The sequence below is a fragment of the Zerene cesonia genome, chromosome 11 (assembly GCF_012273895.1).
Source record: "Zerene cesonia ecotype Mississippi chromosome 11, Zerene_cesonia_1.1, whole genome shotgun sequence".
NCBI classification, from domain to species: domain Eukaryota; kingdom Metazoa; phylum Arthropoda; class Insecta; order Lepidoptera; family Pieridae; genus Zerene; species Zerene cesonia.
The window spans coordinates 9,833,748-9,860,682 of NC_052112.1; the positions used below are offsets into that span (position 1 = coordinate 9,833,748).

The 26,935-nt window shown below is 35.2% G+C and overlaps 1 protein-coding gene and 1 long non-coding RNA gene across 2 annotated transcripts; one reads left to right on the forward strand and one right to left on the reverse strand.

The window, feature by feature from the left end:
• LOC119830180 lies at nucleotides 1-1,941 on the forward strand. Its single transcript, XR_005287832.1, has 2 exons — nucleotides 1-204; nucleotides 1,789-1,941. It is a non-coding gene; the product is annotated as an uncharacterized LOC119830180 (long non-coding RNA).
• Nucleotides 1,942-16,704: 14,763 nt separating this feature from the next.
• On the reverse strand, nucleotides 16,705-26,770 carry LOC119829862. The gene is made up of 12 exons (XM_038352560.1): nucleotides 26,630-26,770; nucleotides 24,999-25,126; nucleotides 24,410-24,537; nucleotides 21,349-21,413; nucleotides 20,819-20,899; nucleotides 20,311-20,446; nucleotides 19,636-19,748; nucleotides 18,966-19,088; nucleotides 18,451-18,624; nucleotides 17,805-17,966; nucleotides 17,228-17,317; nucleotides 16,705-16,857 (listed from the first exon to the last, which is right to left on the reverse strand). Exons 1-12 carry the CDS (start codon nucleotides 26,768-26,770, stop codon nucleotides 16,705-16,707), a joined length of 1,494 nt encoding a protein of 497 aa, XP_038208488.1.
• Between the last annotated feature and the right edge of the window lie 165 nt (nucleotides 26,771-26,935).

A 26,935-nucleotide genomic window follows, 5' to 3' on the forward strand; every position in this document is an offset into this window, starting at 1 on the left:
AAAACGAAAGAACATTAGTAAACCCGTCCTATAAAGGTTGATAAGAGCTATCATCGTCCGTTACACATTATTTACATTATACGGGTATATAACATACCGTAGGACTGTCATTTGTTTATTGTAAGCCAAAGCGTGAAGGAAAAATGTATAAAGTGATCGTGGTATTGGTTATCTGTGCGGTTGTGAGCGGCTCCGTTGCGGATTGTAAGTACTATTAATATATGTTTAAGCTACTGTTATACGCAGCTTAGCTAGCATGATCAATGTAAATTTTAGTAATATAAAGTTTCACAACCTGTATCATTCCCTTGGGGGTCAAGCTTATCAAAATATTTTGTTAGAGGCAACCTATATTATAGTGGCTGTCTTCATGCTAAATTTTAGCCCAATTCGTCCAGTAATTTGGCTGTGCATTGATAGATCAATCAGTCAGAAGTTAGTCAATCCCAGGCGTTTTATTTATTTATGTATTAGGATTGTTTTTGTATTAGGATTATGTAAAGGGAATATTTTTTTGTTTAAGTTTTGGTTACTGTGTCACCTTATCCTGGTTTATAAATAAATATTTCATACAAGCGATAAAAAATGGAATCTTATATTCTAATTAAGTCTCTGTTTATAAAGATGTAACTGGTCTATTACAAGCGTAGATTGAGGCGATAGGTTCCAAGGATTTTCCTTCAATATTTCAATGCTGTTCAAACTAAATTATAGCGTTGTTTGCGAGTTGTTTTCCTTTTACTCTTCAGCACATTGGACGCAAATATTTATTTATCCGTAGCAAGACGTTACTGTGTTATATAAACAGAACGTCAAGGTATTTCTTCGTAGCGTAACTATATTGTTAAAAATCCGTGGCGAATACGTAGGTTAGTAAAGAGACATAGAATTTTATTTATTGTTATTATGTCAATTGAAATAATTAGTGAGAAATGAATAAATCGATATTTTAGCAAAACAATGTTAAAGCTATTTGGTTAAATAATAGTAATTTTAAAACATTAAATAAGCTAAATACATAATTGAAATTGAAATATCAAAACTCCCCACCATTACGGTACATGGAAAAGAAATTGCTCGAAAACAAAGGTTTTTTCGCATACGTGTAAAGTGAAGAGGACTAGTAGGTGATCAGCCTTCTGTGTCCTGCCAGACCGAGACTTTTTTTTTGCGTCCCCACCAAGAATTGAACCCAGGACCCCTCGGTTTTACGCTCACGCGTTAACCACTGTACCAAGGAGGCGGTCGGTTTTATCGCATAGGCTAATCTTATTTCATCTACACAGCACTATAGCAATGCCATAAATAAATATACATTAACAAACTTTGTTCTTAAATCGACACTATAGTTTATTTTACTCTCCCATATCTTAAGCCTTTCTAAAAAAATGGTTGCCTGTAAAGTCGGTTTTACGGGCGAAGATTTTACGTGACAACGTCTTTTTCTGGGTAGAATATTTATTGATATGAATATTATTAAAGTGCACAATAGGAACAAGGAATTGAATGAAAATAAGAATTGCACAAATTTTAAGTATAGAAAATATATTTTGTTTACTAAAAAGACAGAGACAGAGACACAAGCACGCGCCGATTCAATGCGCCTAATTCTCTAGTGCTGCGCGCGCGGCGGACCGATCATAGTTCGGTGACTCATCGTAACGTTACCGGGCGTTACACTTTTTCATGAGTGCCTCCGAGCCGCAACCTAATTTAAGACGTTGTCACGTCAAAATTAGTAATTAACAGATATACATCTGGTCTTACTAACATTTGTTTTTGCTTCAGCGCATCGCGGTGAAAACTCGTGTGGGAGTCGCGGCGGAGAATGCTTTCCCAATGAATATAGATGTCCTGAGATATTAACCTACAGTGAGGCGGTAGACTGCGAGCAAGATCAGAAATGCTGTATATTAGTACAATAAAGAGTTCTTAAATAGAGGATTATTTATTTGTATGGTCGTAATGCTACGAATTCGATAATAACCCTTTGTCTAGAAGAGGCGATGTTATCGCAACGGTAAAGCCTTTAACAAATAATAACAATAAAAAAACAATGAACAAATGAGTATTTTATATGCGTGAGTGTGTGTGTGTCAAATGCATGGCAAAAAAAATAGAAACCATTGTACAATAATAATGTACAATATGACAGAAACAAAGTACATTGTGTGGGTGTGTGCGTGTGTGCGGGTGTGTTTGTGTACCAAATGCTTTTTTTATGATTTGTTTGACAATCGTTTTTGTATTTCAAGAATTGTTTACTTTAGTTTGCCTGACTCTTACATCAATTTATATACAAACGCTTAACTATGATTGTTAATCCTATCCTATCGTAATAGTTAATTCTAATAATATTATAAATGCGATAGTTTGTAAAGATGTGTGTATGTTTGTTACTCTTTCACGCAAAAACTACTGAACCGATTGCGTTGAAAATTGGTACGTAGATAGCTGGACAACTGGAATAACATATAGGCAACCTTTTACCCCGATATTCCAACGAGATACACGGGTGAAACCGCGGGGCGCAGCCAGTTCGTAATAATTAACACCATCGTCGTAAAAAACCGGCGAAGCGATCCCCTTCGTAGTTGCATCGTATATGATAGACATGATCATGCAAAAATGGTTCTTTTAATATCCCAAATTGGTTTCATTTCAAAACAATAGTGCTATCAAAGTCGTGCGAAGCATTGTTGAATGTAAACCGCAGAAACTCACCGCGAAATTTGCATTAAACGCTAATACCTCCTTATCCTGAATGCCTTGTAAATACTTTTGGAAACAATGGTGTAGCTCAAAGCGTCAGTTAAGGATAGGCTTTGTTGCGGTCTGCAGCGCGATTCTGTAATTTGTTCAACAGAGTACAATGCGTTGCATAGAATCAGGAAAAGAAAAATGATTTGTAAACTATACGTTATTTTTATGCACACCTGTAAGGTGTTTTAGTTAATATTTATATGTAGTTTAAAAATCTCACTTTCCGAAACGAATCGAGTCGTAAACATGATGACACAGGAAAACCCGGGTATCTTGTGTTTTCAAATGTTATTGATAAATTTAAAATATGCAAATAGATAACCAGTTTTATTTCACTAAATTACCGTAGATTATCTGATAAATGTAAAATTAAATAATAAATGTAAAATAATTTAATTGTCATCCTCTGTAGGAAGTATCTTAAATGAGCAGTGAATATAATATCACTACATTCTTCATACTTAATATTATAATTCGAAAGTTTGTAAGGAAGTGTGTGTGTTTGTTGCTATTCCTACGGGATAAAACCGCGGGGCGCAACTAGTAGTACCATAAAACAAAGTCACTTTCTCTGCCGCTATAATGGGTACGCTTAAATTTTTAAAACTACGCAACGGATTTCGATGAAGTTTACTTTTTTGACTTGATAGAGTGATTCAAGAGGAAGGTTTATATGTGTAATTACATCTATTAAATAACTCCAAATTAACGCGTACGAAGCCGCGGGAAAAATAGTAGTATACGATAAAGTAAACCGACGTTTTTAATAATTTGCATATAATACAGTAATATGTTTTGAATCTGAATTTTCAATTATCCTACATATATACAGGTCGAATAAAAGTAAAGCGACGCCATTTGAAAAACATAAAAATAACCCAGATAATTTCTAATCGATTAACCTTCCCCGCTGACGGAGTGTAATAGCTTGTGAAAGATATTTCTCAAACATAATAAGCAAATACCGCGAATTCTAAATAAAACATTATATGTAGGAACAAGTAATCATACTAAAATGTTTGCGAGATTCAATTTGTGCTCGTAACTACGACATGGTATGAGCCTTTCTTTCGAAGACTCGATTGTGTTTTTAAAATATATTAAGGATATATCTACAATAAAATTGGCCATTAGAAGTATCTGTAGAGTGTGAGAGTCGAGCACGCTTCGGCCACGAATTGGGCCAGCTACCACCGGGGGAGGTACCACTCAGAAGATAAGCCTGAAATTATAGCATGCTATTGGGTTTTGTTCAGTGAGTGAGAGAACCGGAACCCCTCCTTTTCCTCACCCTTCCTCACCCTTATTCCTGTCGCCAACCTTTTCATTATTGAAAGTTGGCGACGCAGAAGCAGAGCAGCTCCAAATGTTCATAGTTGATGGTGATCGCTTACCATCAGAACCTCCAGCTCAGGCCCAGTATTGTATAAAAAAAATGTATATAACCTTATTATATCATAATGATAAAATTAAGTACACTATCAGGATGATTCGCATTTCAGAAAGGTTAATGAAAGAGATTTCAAATAAAACTTCAGTAACAATAACTATCGAATTGGCATTTGTCAAAAGTTCGTGTAGGTATGTTGTAAACACACACATACTTTGACCGGGCATCGAACCGGCCATATATCTGTTGTGAAACTTAATCTACTTTGTCTATTACCAAGATGATTTGCACACCAGCTACATTTAAATAAAGAAATAACGATATTAATGATATCGTATTATCTGCCGTTATCAAAGGTTTAATACACATATACATAACGCAATATTTATGGCAATCTCTCAATAATCATAAATGATTCGTAATTTATTTAAAAATATCCAACAAAGAATACAGATTGCAATGTATTGATATCGAAATGACATATGCACTATGTATCCCACCAGTGCAGTCGAATCTCTTCTGCTCTTTCGGAGTTTCGAATATGCATATGGGTTTAAGGTGACATAAACTTAACTTTCTTTCACCCAAAAATAATTACGATTTTCTTATACTATAAGTATAACAATAAACATTTCATAAATAGATATAAACAGTCATAAAGAAACTCTTTTATATATAAAGACTTTCAGAGTCTCCCATTATCATGTCCCGCAGTCTACTCAGAGAAAGTGTTGCGTGGCCATTGTTCTATACGGGTGTACGGAACACATCATTATACAAATGAATATTGTGGGCTTCATTAGTACATTGCTATTGTTTGATACCTTAATAGCGATAAAACGGAGCGCTATGTTGTGAAACTAATATGTTTGATTTACAATGCTTTGTGTTTTATTCGTGGCGGACATAATACAGCGCGCTTTGAACGACTTTTTCATATTATCGTCTATCTATCTATCTCAATTCTCAACTAGAGTAAGTAAGAAGGTAAGCTATGTTAATAACGTGAGCGCGCTTCGCACGCTGCGCGCGCGCAGGGAAGATCCACACTCTCCGAAGACCGGCGTGAAATAGTAGTATGCTGCTGTGTTTCGATTGGAGATGAAGGCCCATTTCCTTTTCCTTACCTTACCCAGTCCGTTCCTCATTTCAAGTTTTCTATGAAAGCAGGGACATAGAATGATAAGTACAAAATTCACAGCAATGTTCACGTGGTGATCGCTTACCATCAGGTGAACCACCAGTTGCCCGCTGTAACATAAAGTCAGGTGTTATCGGAAAAATTTTTTATTTTTTATTTTTATTTAATTTCGAGCAACTCAGACTCATTTTGTTAGTAACAATTAATTCTTAAAAACTATGTTAGTATATTATGTCTTATATAAAATAGAATAATTGTGACTACTAGGTATGTCAGCCACTACTACAATGCTATAATGGAAGCAGATAGTTTGCAGCAGTGGTTGACATACCAGCAGTCAAGCCGGCTCGCTATACAGCGCATGATCTCATTGGGGCTGGCCCGCACACGGCGCACCAGGGATGTGCATCTTTTTCGCATTGTAGCATAAAAGCAGTCTATACGAGCTTCTGCAAACATTCCTGATGCGCTGCAATAACGAGGCAGCCCCATTAAGACCCGGAACGCATTGTTGTACTGGACACGAAGAGAGTTGTAAGACTGTCGAGCATGTCTGGCCCATAGACTGCACGTGTAGAACGACGTACAATACGCACGAAATAGGGTCTTTTTGACTTCTTAGGAACAACGTGCAAATCTACGAGCCATCATATTAGCTCTTACTGCCAGCGCTCTTCTTTCCCTTACAATGTCATCATCGTCCTTGAGGCTAGGGGTCAATATGTGTCCGAGATATTTGAATTTAAGGACCCTCCTCAATGCCACTCCGTTCAAACGTATTGGGGGTAAATCGTCACAAAACCGGTGCCCAGCCTCAAAGACCATTACTTCACTCTTCTTAGTATTGTAGACCAGTCCGTGAAGGGTAGCATACTCTTCACAGATGGCCACTAACTTTCTAAGACCACAGATCGATGCACTCAGCAATGCCATATCATCCGCGTAACTCACATTATTGATGCAAGCTCCATCAATATGACAACCAATCCTTTCATTACTAAGTGCAACAATCAGGTCGTTGACATAAAGGTTAAAAAGCGTAGGCGAGCTTAACCCCCCCTGTCTCACGCCGCATTGCAACCCAAATGGCTGAGACAAAGCTCCAGCCCATCGAACCTGATTGATCTGACCTCTGTACCAACATTTAAATGTGTTAATAAGAGAAGAAGGTATTCCAGCTTTCTTTAACTTATCCCAGAGTATATCATAAGAGACCAGATCAAAAGCCTTCGACAGGTCGTTATGAATTTTTATTATTATTTATATTTATAAGCAAACATTCTTGAATCCCGCTTGATGAGAAGCTGCGATGTCGACTTGGGCACACGATTTAATGATTTGATAATTACAAATGCTTACCTTGTAACTTATTACCTTGCATTTATTAATAAGGAATTTCCAACAAAGAATACTTTTAACATTTTTGCAAAGCTTGCTACATATATAGTTTTCTGTACCTTTATTACAGGAAATTACAACATTCACCTTAAAAAAGTCAAGAGTGATAAAAAACAAATTCAAGAATTAACGATTTAAAAATCTTGTTTACGTTATACGTTAATTAAAATATTGAAATAAAATTACATAATAAGCTTAATGCATTAATTGATTTTATTGTAGTTTAACAATGTGATTAAAACGGTGAAGGAAAACATCGTGAGGAAACCGGCATGTGAAAGAATCAAAAGTTCGACGACATGTGACATCTGCCAACCCGCATATGGCCAGCGTGGTGGATTATGGCCTAAAACCCTTATAGGAGGCCTGTGTCCCAGCAGTGGGAACATATATGGGCTGATGATGATGAGCAACGTGTTTGCATAAAATCACAACATCATTGTCAAAAACTGTATTAATTTAAACCCTTTATTTAATTTGCAAAAAAAAACACTACAAGCAATATAATTATTGCGATATCAGCCAAAGCTACACCTATCAAAATTTCAGAGACCGGGGTTCAATTTCACTTCCTAAAGAAGCACTTTTGAAAAATGCACATACACAAAGAATCTTTCAGTTTTTATTAGTTGATATTTGTCGAAGGTCTGTCGTTGACTCTTAGACCGGATTACGGTTGTAAAGACAGGTCAATAAACCCAAACATAATACGCATAACCTACCCACACAGAGCCTGAATACAGTCATAATTAATTCCTCAGAATGTAACTTCTGTATTGAAAAGGTCACATAACAGCCCGCTACAAAATGTATACCGCTCACATCACAAGCTTGGAGTAAAAAGGTAAGTTGAATAAGCAATTTCGCTTACATGCTTGTCCTTTTGTGAATGATTAGCTGACTTCTTTACTTGGATGGCGACAGTTTGTTTAGGTCGTATGAGCAGTGGGTTATGGAAATGTTAATTTAAATAATTGCCTTTGGGATGGATGTGGTATGGAAATACCAATGGGCCTGTTATGTTCTAATCGTGATGTGGAAATTAAAGATGGAATTATAAATAACATACATTCAGCCCGATGTTTGGAACATTATCAGATGGTGTTATAGTGTTTTAGATATTATGAATACGTAAAACGTGATTAATAGGAAGAGAATTGGAATCTGAATTCTATAAAATAATAATGTATCCTTTTAAATCCCAAAAAAGAAACAACACAACCTAATAATGTGTATCTAATGCTGAAACAATTTTAATCATGAACAGTTATTATAATATTTTAAAAACAAATCAAATAATACCTCTACGCATATATTATACCACACGAGTAGATATGTTTGATTAAATAAAACCTCAGGAAAAGATAAAGAAAAATATCTGTGAAGTGAGAGTCGTATTCGCGACAGTTAGGGTTCCGTAGAATTAAGATAAAGAAAAACTAAAAAAATTGGTTAGATTTTTTACTGTTTGCTATTTTTCGGCAGCATCAGAACATCAAATTCTGAAAATTTTTACTTAAATGTCACGGTTCGTGAAAAGTCTGGTGTTAGACGGACAGACAAACGAACAGGGTCTTAAATAAAAGGGTCCTCTTTAACCCATGGGTTACGGAACCCTAAAAACGTGATACATTGTGTGTTTAAGATACGGCAACCCGTGCTGTGCACATATTAAACTGCTTTCTTGTAAAGTAGGTCAAGTGCAGCGCAAATGTTTTTAAATATTTCTACAGAATGGAAAGTGTTATTATCGAAATATACTTCATTCGGTTGGAGTGCTTGAATGCGATATTTTAAATGTTTTTTCTTTTTTTTATTTGTACCTACCTATATTGAACACTTAACGAAGAAAAAATAGATAATTTGGTTGGGGGTTCGAACTAAAATAACTCATAATAACTATATTATAAGTTAATAGCTGCGCCCCGGAGTTTCACCCGCGTAAGTCCGTATCCCGTAGGAATAAATTATATAGTACTTAGAAATAGTCATGATTCCACGTTTATAATATTAGTAGGATACAATTTTAACATGCGCATACAAGGGACTCTATAATCCATTCAAATGTGCCTGATTTACTTCCTAGCCTTACATTCCTTCGCGTATTATTTGCCCATATAACACCCAATGACGAAACAGCGGCAACCCTTTTCCTAATCATTTATTTAGGCGAAATAAATCCCTTGAACATTTTATAGACGGCATCACGTATCACGAGGTGTGGATACAGAAAATACGTCATAAGGGTAACCCTTCATACCGATTCGATGAGATTTCGAGATTTTACGAAGTACGCTGGATTTATTATTAGGCTGTTACTTGGTACTTGATATGTAAAAGAGTTTTAGGGTTGAACCAAAAATGTTACTCTGTTAGTTTGTGTAATACCATAATTTAAATAACAATACGGGCAGATTTAAGTCGCATTCGTCAAAATCTATACTATTGATATAGCTGAAGAGTTTGTTTGTTTGAACGCGCTAATCTTTCGAACCACTGGGTGAATTGGAAAAAATATGTTTGTCTTGAATAGTCCATTAATTCGTGAAGCCTATATTATAACATTACTAGCTTTCCACTCACTTCGAGTAACCTATAGATATGATTTTCTAGCTACCTAACTATTTTAACAAAAGCAAGTACAAAGCATTAGTGTAGCAAAAATAATTCAATTGGCCAATGAAGAATTACGCTATATTCTGAAAAAACAGTCTTAATAATAAATACAAGACATACCATAATTTTGGAATTAACTTTTTTAATATTAGTGTCGATAGCCATACATGGCACTCTCCATATTTTCAGCGTCCCACGAGTCGTTAATTAAGCAGGTCAAGTGATAGCACACAGATATTGGCTCTCAGAATGCTATTAATATTAAACGATTGATTGATTACTCTAGATAGCACAATTATTGGTTGTTATCAAGTGTACCAGCAGTGTGGACAGTATCAATATTGACTGGTATCTGTAGGTGGTGAATCATTAATGTACGAAACGGAAATATTTCTGTAATTTTCAAGAACTTTTTTATGTTATAGTCGGCGAAGCTAGTGGGTCGCTTGATGGTAAGCGCTACCACCGCCCATGAACAATTGCATAGGCGTGAGGCCATTTGAAGAGGCCTTATGTATCTCCAAATAAATTTCTGACTTCAAAAGATGTGGTTTAAAACAAAGATTCATGTGGAGAATGAAGAAAAGGACTGGGAAGGGTAAGGAAAAGGATACAAGCATCCGGCTCCCAAACACACCACACGAAACACAGTCGCTAATATTACACGCCGATCTTCTGTGGGGGTATGGTACCTTGCCCGATGCAAGCTGGTCCAATTTGTGCCTAAGCGTGCTTGACTCCCCCACACAACCACATTCACCTTAGCAGTGTAACGTCTCTTACACAGCTGTTAATCTGTGCTATAAAATTATCATACTTACGTATATACACATAAACACCCACTAGCGTTATTATCATTTCAAACCAATGTTTTCTTAAATTCGAAGATAGAAGAAGTCTATTTGCGGGAGTTTATTCATTCATCAATAAATGTACCGAAAGATAGCTTAGTCGGTATGCTAACGCGTCGCTAAATTAACTAAACTCTTCTATAAATAATGTATGCGAGTCTTTATTACTAAAGCTCGATACTCCTACGTTTTTAGTCTGATGGCTCAAAGCACTCTGAAGCAAAAGTAGGGCACATAAAAGTTGCAGAAAAGGGATAGAGGTTTTAAATCATCCTTGGAGATTTCTTTGTTTATCTAGTACAAATAAACTGAAGTGTCTTTTGTAATGTCAAATAGCTTTTTCAAGGCTATTGATTAAAGGGTGGATGCATAAAACGAAACGTGTACGAATTTCTGTCAGTGTGACGACTACTTTCCAAAATAACTGTTTGAATTTTAGCGTTTTCGTAGACAGTATTTAAGGATAAACTTATTCTACTATAAATTCTGAAAATCCTGTACAACTAGGACTACTTCTATATTAAATAAGCCGATATTTAGTCATCCTGGTTTCAACTCACTAATTTTACTATTCCCTTATAATGGGTCAGTTAATACTATATGAATAGCATGCTAAATAATAGTATACATGTTATAAATCGCGTGGATTTCTGGGACGTTTTGTAACAGTAATAATTCCAGTGTGGGAACGCGACAGAGCTATATACATCCTCTAGCGCCATCTCTTTCCCACACTGCATACCACTTTAAGACATCACGGTAATCCTCCAGAAAGTTCCAGAACGTTCCAGAATAATCACTTATAAAAATCGCAAAGGCTCATCTACTGTTCCACATGCTAACCCAATACTTCCTTTGATCTAAGTGACTTGCCGAATATCAAAACGGGTTAACAATTTTTTCAAAATTACCGCACGGATATACAAAGGGAAAGTGAAAACGCCTCGCAATTGATTGAATTCCGGCGCGACGGAATATTCGAAAAGAGATTCGAGCGAAGTGTTGGGAGCGGGTGTGCGGGATTATTTCTGATGATGGGACAGCTTTCGAGACAATTTTTAAATGATTATTATGATGCAGCTAAAAGGTCTTATAATTCGTATGTTATATAAATCATAATATTTTATCCAAGGCTGGGTGTTCTCTAAAACATATGCTAGTCAATCCTGCTCGTAGAATGATGATAAAAATTCCTTAGTTTTACCTTAAAAAATATACCTGGACTTGCTGTGTACGAGATACACGGTCTTACTATAATGATATGATTCCATAAAATATACCCATTCCAAAGTTAAATCGGTACATACAGAACAGTGAGTTAACTTTATACAGATTGGCCGTCGCCAGCATGAATGTGTGAGTAACGGTACCCATGAAAGTTTCACGCACACTCGCGCATAATTTTGCCTGAACTAGACTAGATGCAGCACGGGCCGCCTGCGTCCGATTTCATTCAACGCAAGAGTTCTAAACACAGCCTAAATGTAAAACAGTATGGTAACTAAGCGTAGTCGATAAAATAACGTACGCACCAGATAAGCAATGGGGCTTATACTTTTTTGTAATTGTTTATTTTTTTATATCAAATTCGAACAATTCTATTCATAATAAAGTTTTATATTGAAATAAAATTATTTTAGCGCGTTATATATGTTTGACTATAATGTTTAGCATATCACAAATTCAACGATAAGTTATAAACGTTTTGACGTGACAACGTTTTAAATTAGGTTGCGGCACGGAGTCACTCATGAAAAAGTGTAACGCCCGGTAACGTTACGATGAGTCACCGAACTATGATCGGTCCGCCGCGCGCGCAGCACTAGAGAATTAGGCGCATTGAATCGGCGCGTGCTTGTGTCTCTGTCTCTGTCTTTCTCGAGCGTTCTTGGCGTTGTCACGTAAAATCTTCGCACGTAAAACCGACTTTACAGGCAACCATTTCTTTTTTACTTAGCTATTAACTTGCATCTGCCTGAGTTATTCTACTGATCTGTATGTACTGTGGCTATAGTTTAGGAGTACATTTCAATTATGTGTTTTTGATCTATTTTAATAAGAAAAACAAGAAGCTCTCCAATTCATGTAGAATATAGGTTCTTCTTATTAATTTAAGTATTAATAAAATAATCATAATCATAACGATAGATACAAAGATTAAAATACAAAAGAGCTTAATCAGGAAACGTTAAGAGTTCCAAGATTTGGCGGGAGATTAATTTTTGCGATAACCACTTGAGCAGTTGATGTTCGCCACAATTTTATCAAATTTCCTGTTACAGCCTTCGGCATCCATTGAACCTTAATCTTTTGTCGAGGAGATTGCATGATATTGATTTTTAAATGTATTTCTTAATCTTTCCATACTTTTGCTTCAAAGTAAACAAATATGAAATAGACAGGTCGCAAACCGCGATTTTAGTATAATTTTTGTTTAATCATTCAACACGTAACATAAATTTCGAGAATTATCCAAAAATACTTAAACACTTTCTATGATACATATGGGTATACATATAATACATCCATAACACGATACATATTTGTATATTTAATTCAGATGTTAGTCCTATTATGGCCTGTTAGTGTAGTGTGTGTATGTGTGTGTGTGTCTTCTTATCTCTATTAACCAAGAGGAACTCATGTATAATGTAGTAATTTCAATATTGCTGTCTGTAGGGTTCTGCGAACTTTTAAATAGATTTTTCTAAATCGATTCACCGATATAACCTGGTAAATAAACAAACGACGCTTATTCAGCAAATAAATAGTCAAAATACAAATATAATCGTCTTGAACTTTTCCATGATCCTGTAGAAGCAAGCACAAATCAACAAACAAACAAACAATAAAAATATACACAACAAAACTTCATATCGAAACGGTCGGCCGTAAAGTGCTGGCGGAGTGAGTTAAAAATGAACGAGTCGTCGGAAATTAAAAAACTTATTTACGAGCCAACCTCCAAGTAAATGTGGATATTTTTTTCGAGTATCAAGAATAAACGAATGAATACATAATTTAAATGCAACAGGTCACTTTATGACGTGCGGATTCAACGTAATAATAAAATATAGTTTAAAAAAACTAAAAAACACGCTTTTCAAGCACATCAAACTAAAAACTATAAAATAATTTTTAATATAAGCTGAAAACAATAATGAACGAAAAATACTAATATTGTTGTGAATAATTTTTAATATAAACTGAAAATAATAATGAATGAAAAATACTAGTATTGTTGTGAAAAAAGCGTGGGGCGCTTTGTGCCATATTTTTCGTGTATTGAGCAATGGAAAGAAAGAAGAAAAAACATTTATTTGACACAGACATACACACACACAACAGATCAAACAGAAAAAACAGAAGCATACAATAAAAAAAATATATAAGAGGAAAAAAAAATAAAAATTTACACTTAACAATTATGTGTGGCTGCGTGTGCCAAAAAGGGATGCCACTCAGGAAACCTCAGGCTTAACGCCTCAGCTCTGATTTTCAGTGGCACCCTTACACAAATGGACCTGGTAATTTTTTATATTAACTTTGATGATGAAACAAACTACTTCATAAAACTGCATTCCCGTATACGCTTCGCTCGGTAGCACGCCTCACTGGCTCTCACGGCTAGGCAGCAATGATAGGCTATTTTTATGATTTATACACAATTTTTTGTACTAAAATAGATGGCCTGGTAAACTAAGTAACATAAATAATAATGCATTAATTTTATAGAGGTTTTGACATTACAAACATTGCTAAATTTATAATAATTAATAGTTATATTACTTACTTATTATGATCTAATGTATTTTGTTTGCTCACTTTTAAACAACACACTAGACCTCGTTATGTATAATATACTTATTGTTTTTAATAAAATAATTACTACTTTTTAAATGACAAAACTAATTAAAGGAATCACGCGAAAGTCATTCGTTTTCAAATAAAGAAAAAATCATCAGTGGAAAGTTCTGACGTAACAACCCTAATAAAAACCAGTCAAATTCCTTTTTTGAAATCAGTTGAAAATCAATCATTTTGCAATTTTAATAGCACACAAACAAAAGCGTTCTAAACACAACATCAAACAACACTACAGAGCTATTTCAACTAAGTCCAACTAAGACATAAAACTACCCGCATTTTCCACACACTGACCCAAGCTCCTCAATCTTGGCGGAACATAATCCTATCCAGCCCATTAGTCCTAGTTACCAGCTAAATGAAATAAATTCGCATTACCTCGCATCCTGAGTATAAACACCGACGATTTTTTCACATTTGCCGTGCACACTGAGCTAGGGTTGTCGCAAACTAATATTATAAATGATTAAAACGTTTATTCACGGGTGCTAAACGGCTTAGGCGAAGAAAATAGTGAAGAAAAATATGTCAACTTGAAGGCATTTTAGTATTGTCACTTTGTTTTGATTTAATGGTAAAAAGACCGAATAGGTTCTGATTAAATGAATGTTAAACAATGGTCATGTTATAAATCTTAATGCTTTTTAACCGAATTCAAGAGGTCAAGATGTTATATGTATGCGCTTTTAACCAAAATACAAAATCTTTTTTTTTTATTATTTGCAATAATGCAGCGCTTGGCCATCTCGCCTGATAAGTTACGTAAGGTGAGATGTGATCTTAGACGGAGCGCGCTCCCCTAGAAGGTACCTATTCACTCTTCTCTTGAAGACCTCTAGATTGCACCCGTCGGGGAACACAGACTCAGAACGCATGCTCCTATCCCTTGCGGATCGAATAAAGAATGTGATAAACCCATTTTGATGAAATGCAGTTAAAGAATTATTGCAAATATGGGCTATAGTTGTCTTTATACGATTGAAGAATTTAAATACAATAAGATGCAGTTAAAAGCTAGTTATCTATATCGAGGAAAGTTTTACAATAACAAAGAAGAATAAGGTCTATAAAAGCTATGGCTCCCAATGGTATGGTCTATAACTTAAACGCGGGAAATTGCAATTTAAAAATTTACACGCAGATTGCATCAACGTGAGACTGAAATCACTTGTTCTGTAAAAACGGCGTAATATTTCACCATTTGATATGTTGATTGTATTTTTTAACTATTTAATGCTTTTTTGATACTTTATAAGAGACCAGCGTACATTACTAGTATGGAACTTTCGCCTTTGCGGCTATTTAATACCAGCTGTGCCCCGCGGTTTCACCCACGTTGCACCTGATGTTATATAGCCTAAAAGCTTCGTCAATAAATCGGCTATCTAACTCTGAAAGAATTTTTCAAATCGGACCAGTAGTTCCTGAGATTAGCGCGTACAACCAAATAAGCAAAGAAACAAACTCTTCAGCTATACAGTATTAATTATGATAGCATATTTTATTGGTATAATAGTATATATTTAGCATTGAGCCGTGGTGGATCAGTGGTTAGACGTGGGGTGCAGGAAAATGTCGTTAGGAAACCCGCATGTTGAAGAATCGAAAGTTCAAAGACATGTGACATCTGCCAACCCGCACTTGGACAGTGGTAGACTATGGCCTGGACCTTCATAGAAGGGCTATATAAGTCAAAATCTTAAATCGATAATCACATTAAATCATCCACAAAAATTTCGCCAAGCAATCAAGTACAGTCGGGTAAAAAATACTCCTCCGGCGAGCGAAATATCTGTAATATTCATTCCCTGTTTACAGACTCCGATATTAGTTCGCGCGATCTTGTTTATTCACACCAGAAATACCCGCAAGATAGTGTGAAATGGCTTTTTCACTCGAGTGTAGTTTTTGAGCTTCCATATGGGGTATTCATATGTAATGTCGAATTTTGTAAAAATTGTTACAGTGTGTTTTAATAAAATATTATGAATTTTAATTAATAAAATTGACATTAGCGAGATGCGTAGTGCCGATCCCTTACATAAGCGAACACCGGGTATCAACGACATTCGCCAACGATTTTATCGGGCTGAAATTTGACAAACGGATCGCCATATAATGAAGGCATCTGTTGAGAAAGGATTATAATGCACCGGTTTTGCCCCGTGGTTTCACCCGCGTAAGTCCGTATCCCATAGGAATATCCGAATAAAAGTTGCTTATAATATGTTATTCCAGTTGTTCAGCTATCTACGTAACAATTTTCATTGCAATCGGTTCAGTAGATTTTGCGTGAAAGAGTAACAAACATACACACATCCTTGAAAACTTTCGCTTCTATAATATTAGTAGGATTAGTAGGATTCTGCCCTCAAGGGATAATATAGTGGAAGAAAATTCATGCAAAACCAAGACCCGTCCCAAGAACACAGTGCACATTTGTCTCCTGTGTTTTTCCTCTGTGTGTTCCCATTGTTGTTTTAATTGATTTTTGTATTGTAATTGTCGTATATTTTGTGTTCTTTGTATAAACTTTTAATCTATCTATCTATCTATAACGACCAGACGAGCGAAGCTGCAGGCTTTTTTTGTAAAAATTTCATATCCTTTTTTATGTTATTATTTGTTTGTCAAAAAGAGGTTATTTCTATCTTTCAAAAATTTTATTAATATTCTTTTCAAAGATCCTTTTCACGTTCGAAATATACTTCCCCACGCTGAGTGGAGCGACGCGATGTCGCGTCGTACCGTATGTCCAACTTGTATGCGTTCAGATCGGCTTTCTCGAAGAGGTATCGACTCAGTTCACGCGGCGCTCGCGATCCGATATACTGTATAAATAAACATGTATAAGTAAAAACAGTTAGTTATACATAGTAGTAATAAAATATAGATCCGTAGGGAGAGGTATTGTAAGAAATATAATGGATATAATAGCATCGCGGTCCTCTATCCGTCACTATTTATTCGTCGATGATGTTTTTTACTTGAAATTTAAACGAAAAATAGATACCTGTCTAAATTTCCTCATTTCACATCCATAATACGGTTAATATACTGTTCTTTTCAATAAATTATCGTTTTTCAATAATTACGTGTTGTGTGTTGTGTTCTGTGTAGGCTAAAATAAGTGTTTCTATTGTAACCGTTCTTCTAAACTGCAATCAGTAGAATATGTATACTATGATTGATATGACTTACAACACGCGAATCATATTGTTTCCTCAGTCGCCTCGCAAGAAAATCCCTCGGACCCCAGCTTGGTAGCGGCTTAAACAATTGTGAAAAACCCTGAAAGATACATATAAAGTATTATTTTGGGTGCTTAACATAACCACATCTATCCAAACTATGTAAAGTTTATTTAGAAATTAAAAACTTTTTAACGGATTTTAAACGCGATTTATTCATTAACCCGACGATTCGAACACTTTACAGCGAGCGTGCGTCAAATTCCGTTAAAATCCGTTAAAAAGTTTTTAATTCTCTCAGTTAAAAAGTCTTAAATACTCGCGTGAAACACAAGAAAATACTATAAGTAAAGCTTATTCAAGATGCAGAAAATTAAAACCTATCTTATACATATTGAAAAATACATAACGGACCGCTCTGAATCATTAAGTGATAGAAAAAGTGCATTTTTTTGTTTGTTTTAAAGATTAGTGTAAAATCTTTAAAACATCATTATCGATTTGAATGCGGTAGAGATAAATGTGATAAGATCATTCGATGTCTACATAAACAAAGTCGCAGGAAACATATCAGGTCTGTTACTCACCATTTTAAATTTAAACACATATTTATAAATCGCATACAAAGCTCCCAAAACCATTGGTGTCGCTAAAAAATAAATCAGGTGGTAAATAAACGGATATTCATTATCAAGACGAGTCCGGTTCATAACTCGAAAGTATCCCTTCATCATGATATAGATCTTTATCTGAAAATAATTACTTCTTATAATATCACTGTCTAGCCTAAAGCTATACCCCGCGGTTTCACCCACGTACATGATGTGATATAGCCTAGCCTCCATAGTGGTCTATCTAACACTGCAAGAATTCTTCAAATCGGACCAGTAGTATTCAGGTACTACTGGGTATAAGCGCGTTCAAGCAAACAAACACACTCTTCAACATTATATAAGTCATAAAGGCTAATTTTGTTAATATAATACTATATGTACTGGTAATGAATTCAAAATATATCTACATTACAACTCAGTCAAATTATGTCAATTCCTTATTTATTTATGATACATTCATTAATGTTACATTGAACACTATGCCAAATTATATATAATGAATTATATTACCACCACCTCTAATAGGTCTAAATATACTGGCCTATTATATCATGAATAAATAAATAATCAAGAAAAGGATGTATGTCAATGCGAACACCACACACCACCAATTACTAACCGTATAAAATACAGGAGTAATCCAAAAGGTTATAACTCGCAACTTGGTTGGACGGATGCCTGAGAAAAATGTTAAATCATCCACAAGCCTGCCCATTGGGTACATGTAGAATATGATCAAAACCTCAATCAGAGTCGCTACGGCAATGCAGAAGAAACACAGGTAGGAAAGCAACTGAAATTCATTATTAATTCAAACAATGTTGCTTAACATTTGCATAATACAGCCTGCCTTATTGTAAAATTGGAGGACATAGGAGATATATAAAGATAGTCTCAGATATCTTTCAAAATTGACAACAATAGACAATACATTTTATTATATTCTGTACCCGACTCGTCAGGGCAGAAGAATATATTTTTTTCATTAGATCATACTTCATGCCTTATTTCTGAATCACGATTAGTGGCGTAGACGGTTTGCTTGTCGTTTTTCATTAATTCCTTGTTAATTTAAATAAATGAAGTTCTTGTAAAATTTTAATAATGTAAACGTGTTGTAAATTCAACATTTACCGCCCGATAAATGAACATGAACACAATAATTCCGACGAGAATTAAAAAGCTTATGACCATATATGGCTTCAAGGATCGCCATTCGTTTAAAATAGCTTCTATTAAACACTGCATTGTTATGACCTGTAAAGTAAAAAAATGCTAAAGACTTATATAAAGTATACAATCATTTTTATTATTATACTAGCTGTCCCGGCGAACTTCACAACGCCACAGAATATTGTTTCGACATATTTTCCTTATTGTTCCTCACCTTTTAAACCTTCCCTAGACCACGGACATATCAAGACCAAAATGAGATAAATCCGTTCAGCCGTTGTCGAGTTTCAGCGAGACTAACTAGTCAATCATGCTCTGGCACGAAGTGAGTCTTACACCGGGACAGGTACAACACCCCCACAGAAGATCGCAGTCCAATAGTCCATATAAATGCCTCCGTGTTTCATAGGATTAATTGAAGAGGCCAGAGGCGCGTATTGTTTTCTTTATCCCGGTAATTTCCTTCACAAAGGGCAAATATTCGTGGTCGGTGGTGATAGCTTACCATCGGCTGAACTACCAGATTGTCCAATTATTCTTACTCTCAAGAGATAGGGCATTATATTGTTTCTTTACTTTTACAAAAAAGTTTAGATTATGAAAACAGTTAAATATTGTTAGAAACACTTACGATAATCAAATATTCGTTTACGAAATTGAGTCCAAAGAACAAAATTCCGAAAAGATCACCCAAATAGAACTGAGAGAAATATATTGGCCACAGATAAAAAAGACTGAATGGACCTGGAAATCAAATTTGAATTATGATGAAAGCTACATCTAATCGATTTTTTTTTAATATATAATGTAACTTGTATCTAAATGTCATTAATTGTAATTATGTCATGCGTTTAATTGTTATTATATAATATATATTATTTATATATTGAAATGAGATGTTACATAATGTAAAAATTGAACGTTAAAAATTAATGTTATTGGGGTAAAACATTTTTTTCTTATACTTTTCTTATCATAATGTACTTTAACAAATCTCTGCTTATGTTAATTTTAACACGATTTCGAATTATAAATGATCAAGAAAGGCAAGCGCATATGGCACAATGCTTGTCATAATTCGTTTTCAATATATATTAAGTCTGGCCATTCAATAGTACATATTTTGCCAACCATATAAAAATTGGTATTTAAACAATTTTCTTTATTCTCATCTGGATGAGATTTTTATACCAACTATTAGCTAGTTCTACACATAGAAAATTCTATTCGACAAACGTTTTTCGTCAACAGTCTAGGCCAGAAATGACAAAAACAAGCGTATAAAATATAACAAAGAAATATTTACTATAAACACTTTCTTGTAATGACGCCTTAACCATGTTATCACAGTACATCTTCATAAGATAGGACACAAATCCTCTGAATATATTGAAAATCACATTTGATGTTACAATAATAGAACTGTCTTGTATTGGTTTGATCTGAAACAGAATTAATTGATTCGGGAGTCTTAGATGTGAACCAAAACCTAGAGTCGCGCGTGCGTGTGTTTTCTGTGCATACATATACTTGAATGAAGAGGGCATTTGATATTAGCTCATAGGCTTTTCATCCGGGTGCCACGCGAGTGACGTCGCGGTTTATCTGACCAGACACATCCGATGTGAGCTTTTTTGTCTCTTACGAGTCGTGGTCTTTTTTCTCAACCAGGATCGGTCGGCTTGGGGAGGTAGTTCCGTTTCTGTATTGCTTTGCTTCTTATCTAGTTGATGTTTCCGATTGCCGGTTCCGTCTCAATATTAGTTCTATAAATCTAGCAAAATATTGTTCAAACTCATAAATTCTAAGCACACCTCTCTAATGGATCTTGATGATAGAACGTGGATTACAGGTGGCGCCGTTGTAGATTCAGATAATAAATCTATATCGGTTACCTGAAATATAATTATTTTTCTATTATGTTATACAGTCAAGGCCATTGGATTTTTATTACTATTGAAAAGTTTATTTAGTATTTACACGTCTGATTTCGAACCCCCGACTTTTCGATTTAAGACCCGAGTTACTAGCCAATGGTTCGCCACTGCTCGTGTAGCATGATAATATATTATTATAATCGTGAAGGTTTGTAAATATGGATGGATGAACGAATTTTTCTTAATATTTTATTTTTACTAACACAGGCTTTAGTTTCAACCACTATAATTATACGATTTTAATAGTTTTAATTATGACTTATTATTATTATTTCACGCATAAACAGCTTATCGAATTTATTCGATGTTTGGTTCAGCATTTTGGTACAGCACATAGGCTATTTTTCACCCAGATACGAGTGACAGCGCGGGTTACAGCTAGTATTACATAGAGCTGTAATACATACCTGCAATAAGTCAATAAGTTCGCCTCCATATGATGGATAACGTTTGAAACCCGACTCAAAGTAGACTGCCGATAAATGGACAAAACTGACGAATAACATAAACGTGAGAGCTAGCTGAGACAGTTGCAGGATCTGTAAATTGGAAAGCTGTTATATTTCTCTTATATGATCTAGTTTTTTTGTTTTTCATTTGGAAAATCTTGCATAGATACCAACCGCAACCGGGGAAGGAGCTGTGGGTTATGCCGGACTCCCACCGACTAAAATTCCACTGTGTTCCGTCGAATGAACGGGCCATGGGACAAGACGAGCTGTCTCGTCCACAAGTCAAATTCCAAGAGACGCAGTTTTGTAGGTGAGCTAATTTAAACATTAAACCCTTACTTGCCATATCGGTCGTTTAAAGAGAAGCTTGTATGATAATGCAGCTATTGTCCACAGTACAACAAAGTATCCACAAAAATAAATGTTCCAACTATACAAATTTGTATTACATAATCTGAAAATCAACATTCGGTTTTAATAGAATAGCCGCTGAGATAAAGGATTTAATTATTTATTTATTAAAATAATAGTAATCTCAGTGTTCTCATTTTTAATGCTCGCCTCTGAGTATCCATTCTTGTATTAATTTTAAGTTACTATCTAAAACAAATAGCATTAACTTCTAAATTGTAGTATGCATAAGACCGTCTAAAAGCGACCAGAATAGTAAGTATAATGAGCCACTATCTTTATATTAACTAAACCGACAGTATAAAGAAAATAACATGCACCTATTGACCAGTTTAAACGTCGACGGACCACATCCCTGTAAACCACAGGCGTGAAATAGTAGCATGCTAATGTGTTTCGTTCGATGACTGGGGGAGCCCGTCTCGACACGCTTTCTCTCTTTATGCTTCCGTCATAATCTTTATTTCTTAAAAGCGGACAGCGCATTTGTAGAGGTACCTATGCGATTTTTCATGGGCGCTGGTGACAGCTTCTCATCAGCTCAGTTGCCCCCTATGACATAAAAAAGCTCCGGTGGTCGTGGATATGCATAAAGATTGTCTACTATTAAAAAAAACAGTACAAGAATATAATTATAGATTACTTGCATTTGCCAGCGGCTTCGCACATGTTAAATGGAGTCGGAGTATCCGTGCGTGGAGAGTTCATGCGTAGTTTTAAAGATTTAAGCATACATAGGAACATAGGGAACGAGGAAGCGACTTTGATTTATGCTATGTAGTGACGTAGATAGTAATCTTACAGATAATGTAACATTGGTGCCATTTGGAAATAATCTCCGGTGGGGGTGACGTATACATTGACATAAAACCGTATCGTTGTGTTGACGAACTGTTGAGCAAATTCATTGAGCTCGTAGCATTTCACTGGAGTACCTCGAAAATGATATGATCTTGTACACCTAAAAAGCAATAGGTATTTAAAAGCGTAGCTACTGTTAGGCAAGAAACGCAGGTTCGAATCCTGCCTCGTGATCAAATTTTTTGTATTCTTTCAAAATTTCTCATATATAAAGCATTTCAATGCTATAAAACTAAAAATTAAATTTAGGTATTTAAAAGCCTAATTCTTTGTTTTGCCATATAAAAGTTTATTTATTCAGTTACAGTCTGATATACATTTTATAGATATTGTTGATAGTCGATAGCTAAACATTGAATGCTTGTTGTTTCATTGTTGTAAATACTTCAGCTTATATAGTTTAGAACTTAATGAAAACCCCTTTCATCATACTCAAGCAAATCTGTTAATATAAAATAACTTGCCAAATTTCCTAGAGTATTATAGGCCTGAAATAATCTTGCAAATAATAGATAAATTAGCAATGAAATAAATTTATAGTCCCGATTATATTATAGGTATATCTTCTAACATTATCTCTGACGGGAATATTTATTTGAAAGTATGGGAATCGTACTTAATAAATATCGAACAAAGTTAAACGTAACAAATTCATTATTCAATGACATTTTTTTTATTTAACACCAACTATCCGCCCGCGTTACGTGCGCTTTTTTAAAGGAAAATTAGGCAGTAGTTTTCTTGCATAGTTCCTCTGTTCTCGTGGGATTACCGGGACAAACACTATCCCTGTATCAAGCTCTCAATACCAAATTACACCCAAATCGGTCCAGAGACTTAGGCGTGATGTATAGAGGGACAGACTGACAGTTACTTTCCGATTTATAATATTAATGGGTATTTTAGTTTTAACATTACCTATTCCACGGGCTCTTAAACAATATTCCACGAAGAAGGTAGTCAAAATACACAGTTATATTATGCATTAATATGATCAATTGCAGAATAGCTGTTATTATAAACGCCACAGTAGAACCTTAAAGAAATATATAGATACAATAATCTTAATCTATTTATATGAAAATAAATCCCTATTTCTCTTGGTCACGCCATCACTCGTTAACGGCTGGACCGATTTCAAAAATTCTTTCACCATTAGAAACCTGCAATTACACTGAGTGACATAGGCTATATATGTACCACGGGTGAAACCGAGATGAATAGCTAGTCTTTAAATAAAAATGTATTTGACGGTCACCACTGTTCAACCCACCATGGATCACAGCTGACGGTCACAGCTTCATTGTACACTTATCTTCCGAGATAACAACTATGTCCTTACTTGGGTCTCAAGCTATCCTTATGCCAAAATTTCATCTGAATCGGTTCCGTGATTTAGGTGTGAAGAAGAAATAATTATGGACATTAGCAGCTCGGAAGATATAGAAATTTGTATAGATATGGATCTGGATGGAGTTTCCGATGGAATAAATTTTAGATGAGATATGATGGGTTTGGATATGGGATAAATTAGATCAAATTATTTATTTGCTGAATTAAAAGATTTTTTTTTTCTCGAATTCGATAGAATGTATAACTATTCAGGGATCTGAATAGTTAAGGAAAATATGAACGTTTAATGAAATACAATGCTTTTATAAAGCTACTCATATAAACTATATATATTGTATGTTTGTTGCATATCGTCTTATGAAATAATTGAGTAGACGTCAAAAGCAATTACCGTAAGCTATAGGCAGCATCTTGGAAATGAAGAAGTGACTATCCGGAGCATACACACTGAGGAAAACATAGACGTACGTACTGGTCAATGTTTTACAAAACACGTTGGACAGATAGAACCAGAGGTACCTGAAAATAAGAAAAATGCACCTGAAGATCGACTGCTATGCTGCGTCAGCGGCAACAGCCTCACATAAGCAATAGCTTCGTGAATGCTACTGGACGGTGGCGATCACCTCATCAGGTGCCCCACTTCTTCAGTAGCCCGCTCTTCACACTAATATTATAAATGTGAAAGTTTGTTTGTTTGGATGTTCGTCCGTTAATCACGCTGGAACTACCGAACGGATTTTCATGAAATTTGATATACAAATAGGGTATGAGCTGATTTGGGTGCCCATGCTCCCTTGAGATAAAACACGTATCTTGAATGGGTTTGAATTGAATCTTGCTGATTTGGGTGATAGGATACGTTTTATCCCGATTAAATGCTTGGGATAAAACAGGAATCTTGAAATACGCGCGGAGCCGGGATGAGCGTCTAGTTTATAATAAAAGTTAAGCCATTATGGTGAAATAAATTGGCTCACGTTTTAAAATTCTCCTGTTGCATACACAAGAACTGCGTCTTTGTGGGTCCAGTCGCGTATCCTCTGTAGTATGCGAGTAATTCCCATTTCGTCGCATGAACCGTGGGCCGATCTGACTGGATTTCTTTCTGATATAAAGAATATTTATTAATAGAGGGCAGATGATAAAATTTATTGTCATCTAAAACACAAACGAAAACCGTATATCACTATATAGTATAAAACAAGGTCGCTTTCACTGTCCGTCCCTATGTATGGGAAAATCTTTAGAAGTACGCAATGGATTTTGATGGAATTTTTGGAATTTTACGCGTGCAAAGCCGTGGGCAAAAGCTAGTAAACAATAAACTTAAACAATGTAAATAATTGTAATTCTCTCTACAGTTACAAAAATTATAAATATATTTATGGCTTCTACGTATTATTTCTATGACGAGTAGAAGTCATAAATAACTATCTATGCTACGAAAAGATAGCAATTGAGGTATTTACGTAGTTAAGCTTATAACAATATTTTATACCTAAAATAATTTAAATTTAACATCTCACACTTTAAATTTTTAGTTTAATACCATTGAAACGCTTTAGAAACGAGACAGTTTTACTAATGGAAAACATCATCATAAATTGATCACGAGGCGTAATTCGAACCTACGTCTTTCTGCCAAACCCATGATCCCGCCGCAGCAATCTAAATTCTTCTACTCTTTCGATTTGATGTACCTAAGGGACACCCCACGCCATCTATTGAGATGATTAACAACCATCTCAAACAATATGAAACATTCTTTCAATCATTACAATATTGTATCGATGGGACCCGGCCTTTGTCTTATAGCATTGAAAAAGTTCCTGATCCCAATCTAATATATAAAGTTCTCGTGTCACAGTTTTCGTTGCCATACTCCTCCGAAACGGCTTGACCGATTTTGATGAATTTTTTTGTGCTTATCCAGTATCTATAAGAATCGGCCAACATCTATTTTTCATCCCCCTAAACGATAATAGTAAGGCAGAACAGCGTTTGCCGGGTCAGCTAGTATTAAATAAATTTTTATCGATTAGGATGGATATGATCAACATCGCACTTTACGTGTATTATGTCGTACATTCTAAGCAACATTATAAAATAACTATGAATAAAACCTCGCATAGAAGTTATAAAACGCTGAGGTCACATTTGTGGAGCAGTTACTTTGAACTCGTTAGCACGCATCTAAACTATACAACGCTGACCAAGTATTATTGCCTGATGTGTAATTATAGGGAATTGAGAAATAAATCAAGCAAGTTATGGCGTTAGATATCAAATCCCTACTGATACCATAAATACAAAAGTAACTCTGTCTCTTTCTCAGTCTTTTATTAACACCTAAGCCTCAGAACCGAACCAGTACAGGGTACAGTTTCAGGATAGTTTTTATCCTGGAAATCCAAGAGAACACGAACTATATGAGGGGAATACTGTCCTGTCAATTTTACCCGTTTACTATGCGGATGAAACCGCGCGGAATGCTAGCTAGCGGTATGTATATTTAGCTTATTGGAACGGCATAAAAACTTGCAAAAAAAAACACATATTTTTGCTCCATAAACTAAGCAGACATTTCCATTAATAAATATACTCTCACCTTCGATATAACCTGCAAATCATGGTTCTGCTGAAAAATCCGCGATGTTGACGATACAGATATTGCGCTATCCTCTGTGTCACCAAATATCCAGTCGTCTGACTTTTTTTCCTGTTCATTAAAACCCAGAGTATCGTCCATTTTATAATTACTTATTAGAGACAAATTATCCTGCAAAATTATAAAGACAATGTCAAGAAATCTGCCAAGTGAACGTAAAACATGCATAAAAAATTGTTTATCTACGCCATATCTATTGTCTACGCATACATTATTTGAATATTGAGCAAAATCATAGCAAAATAC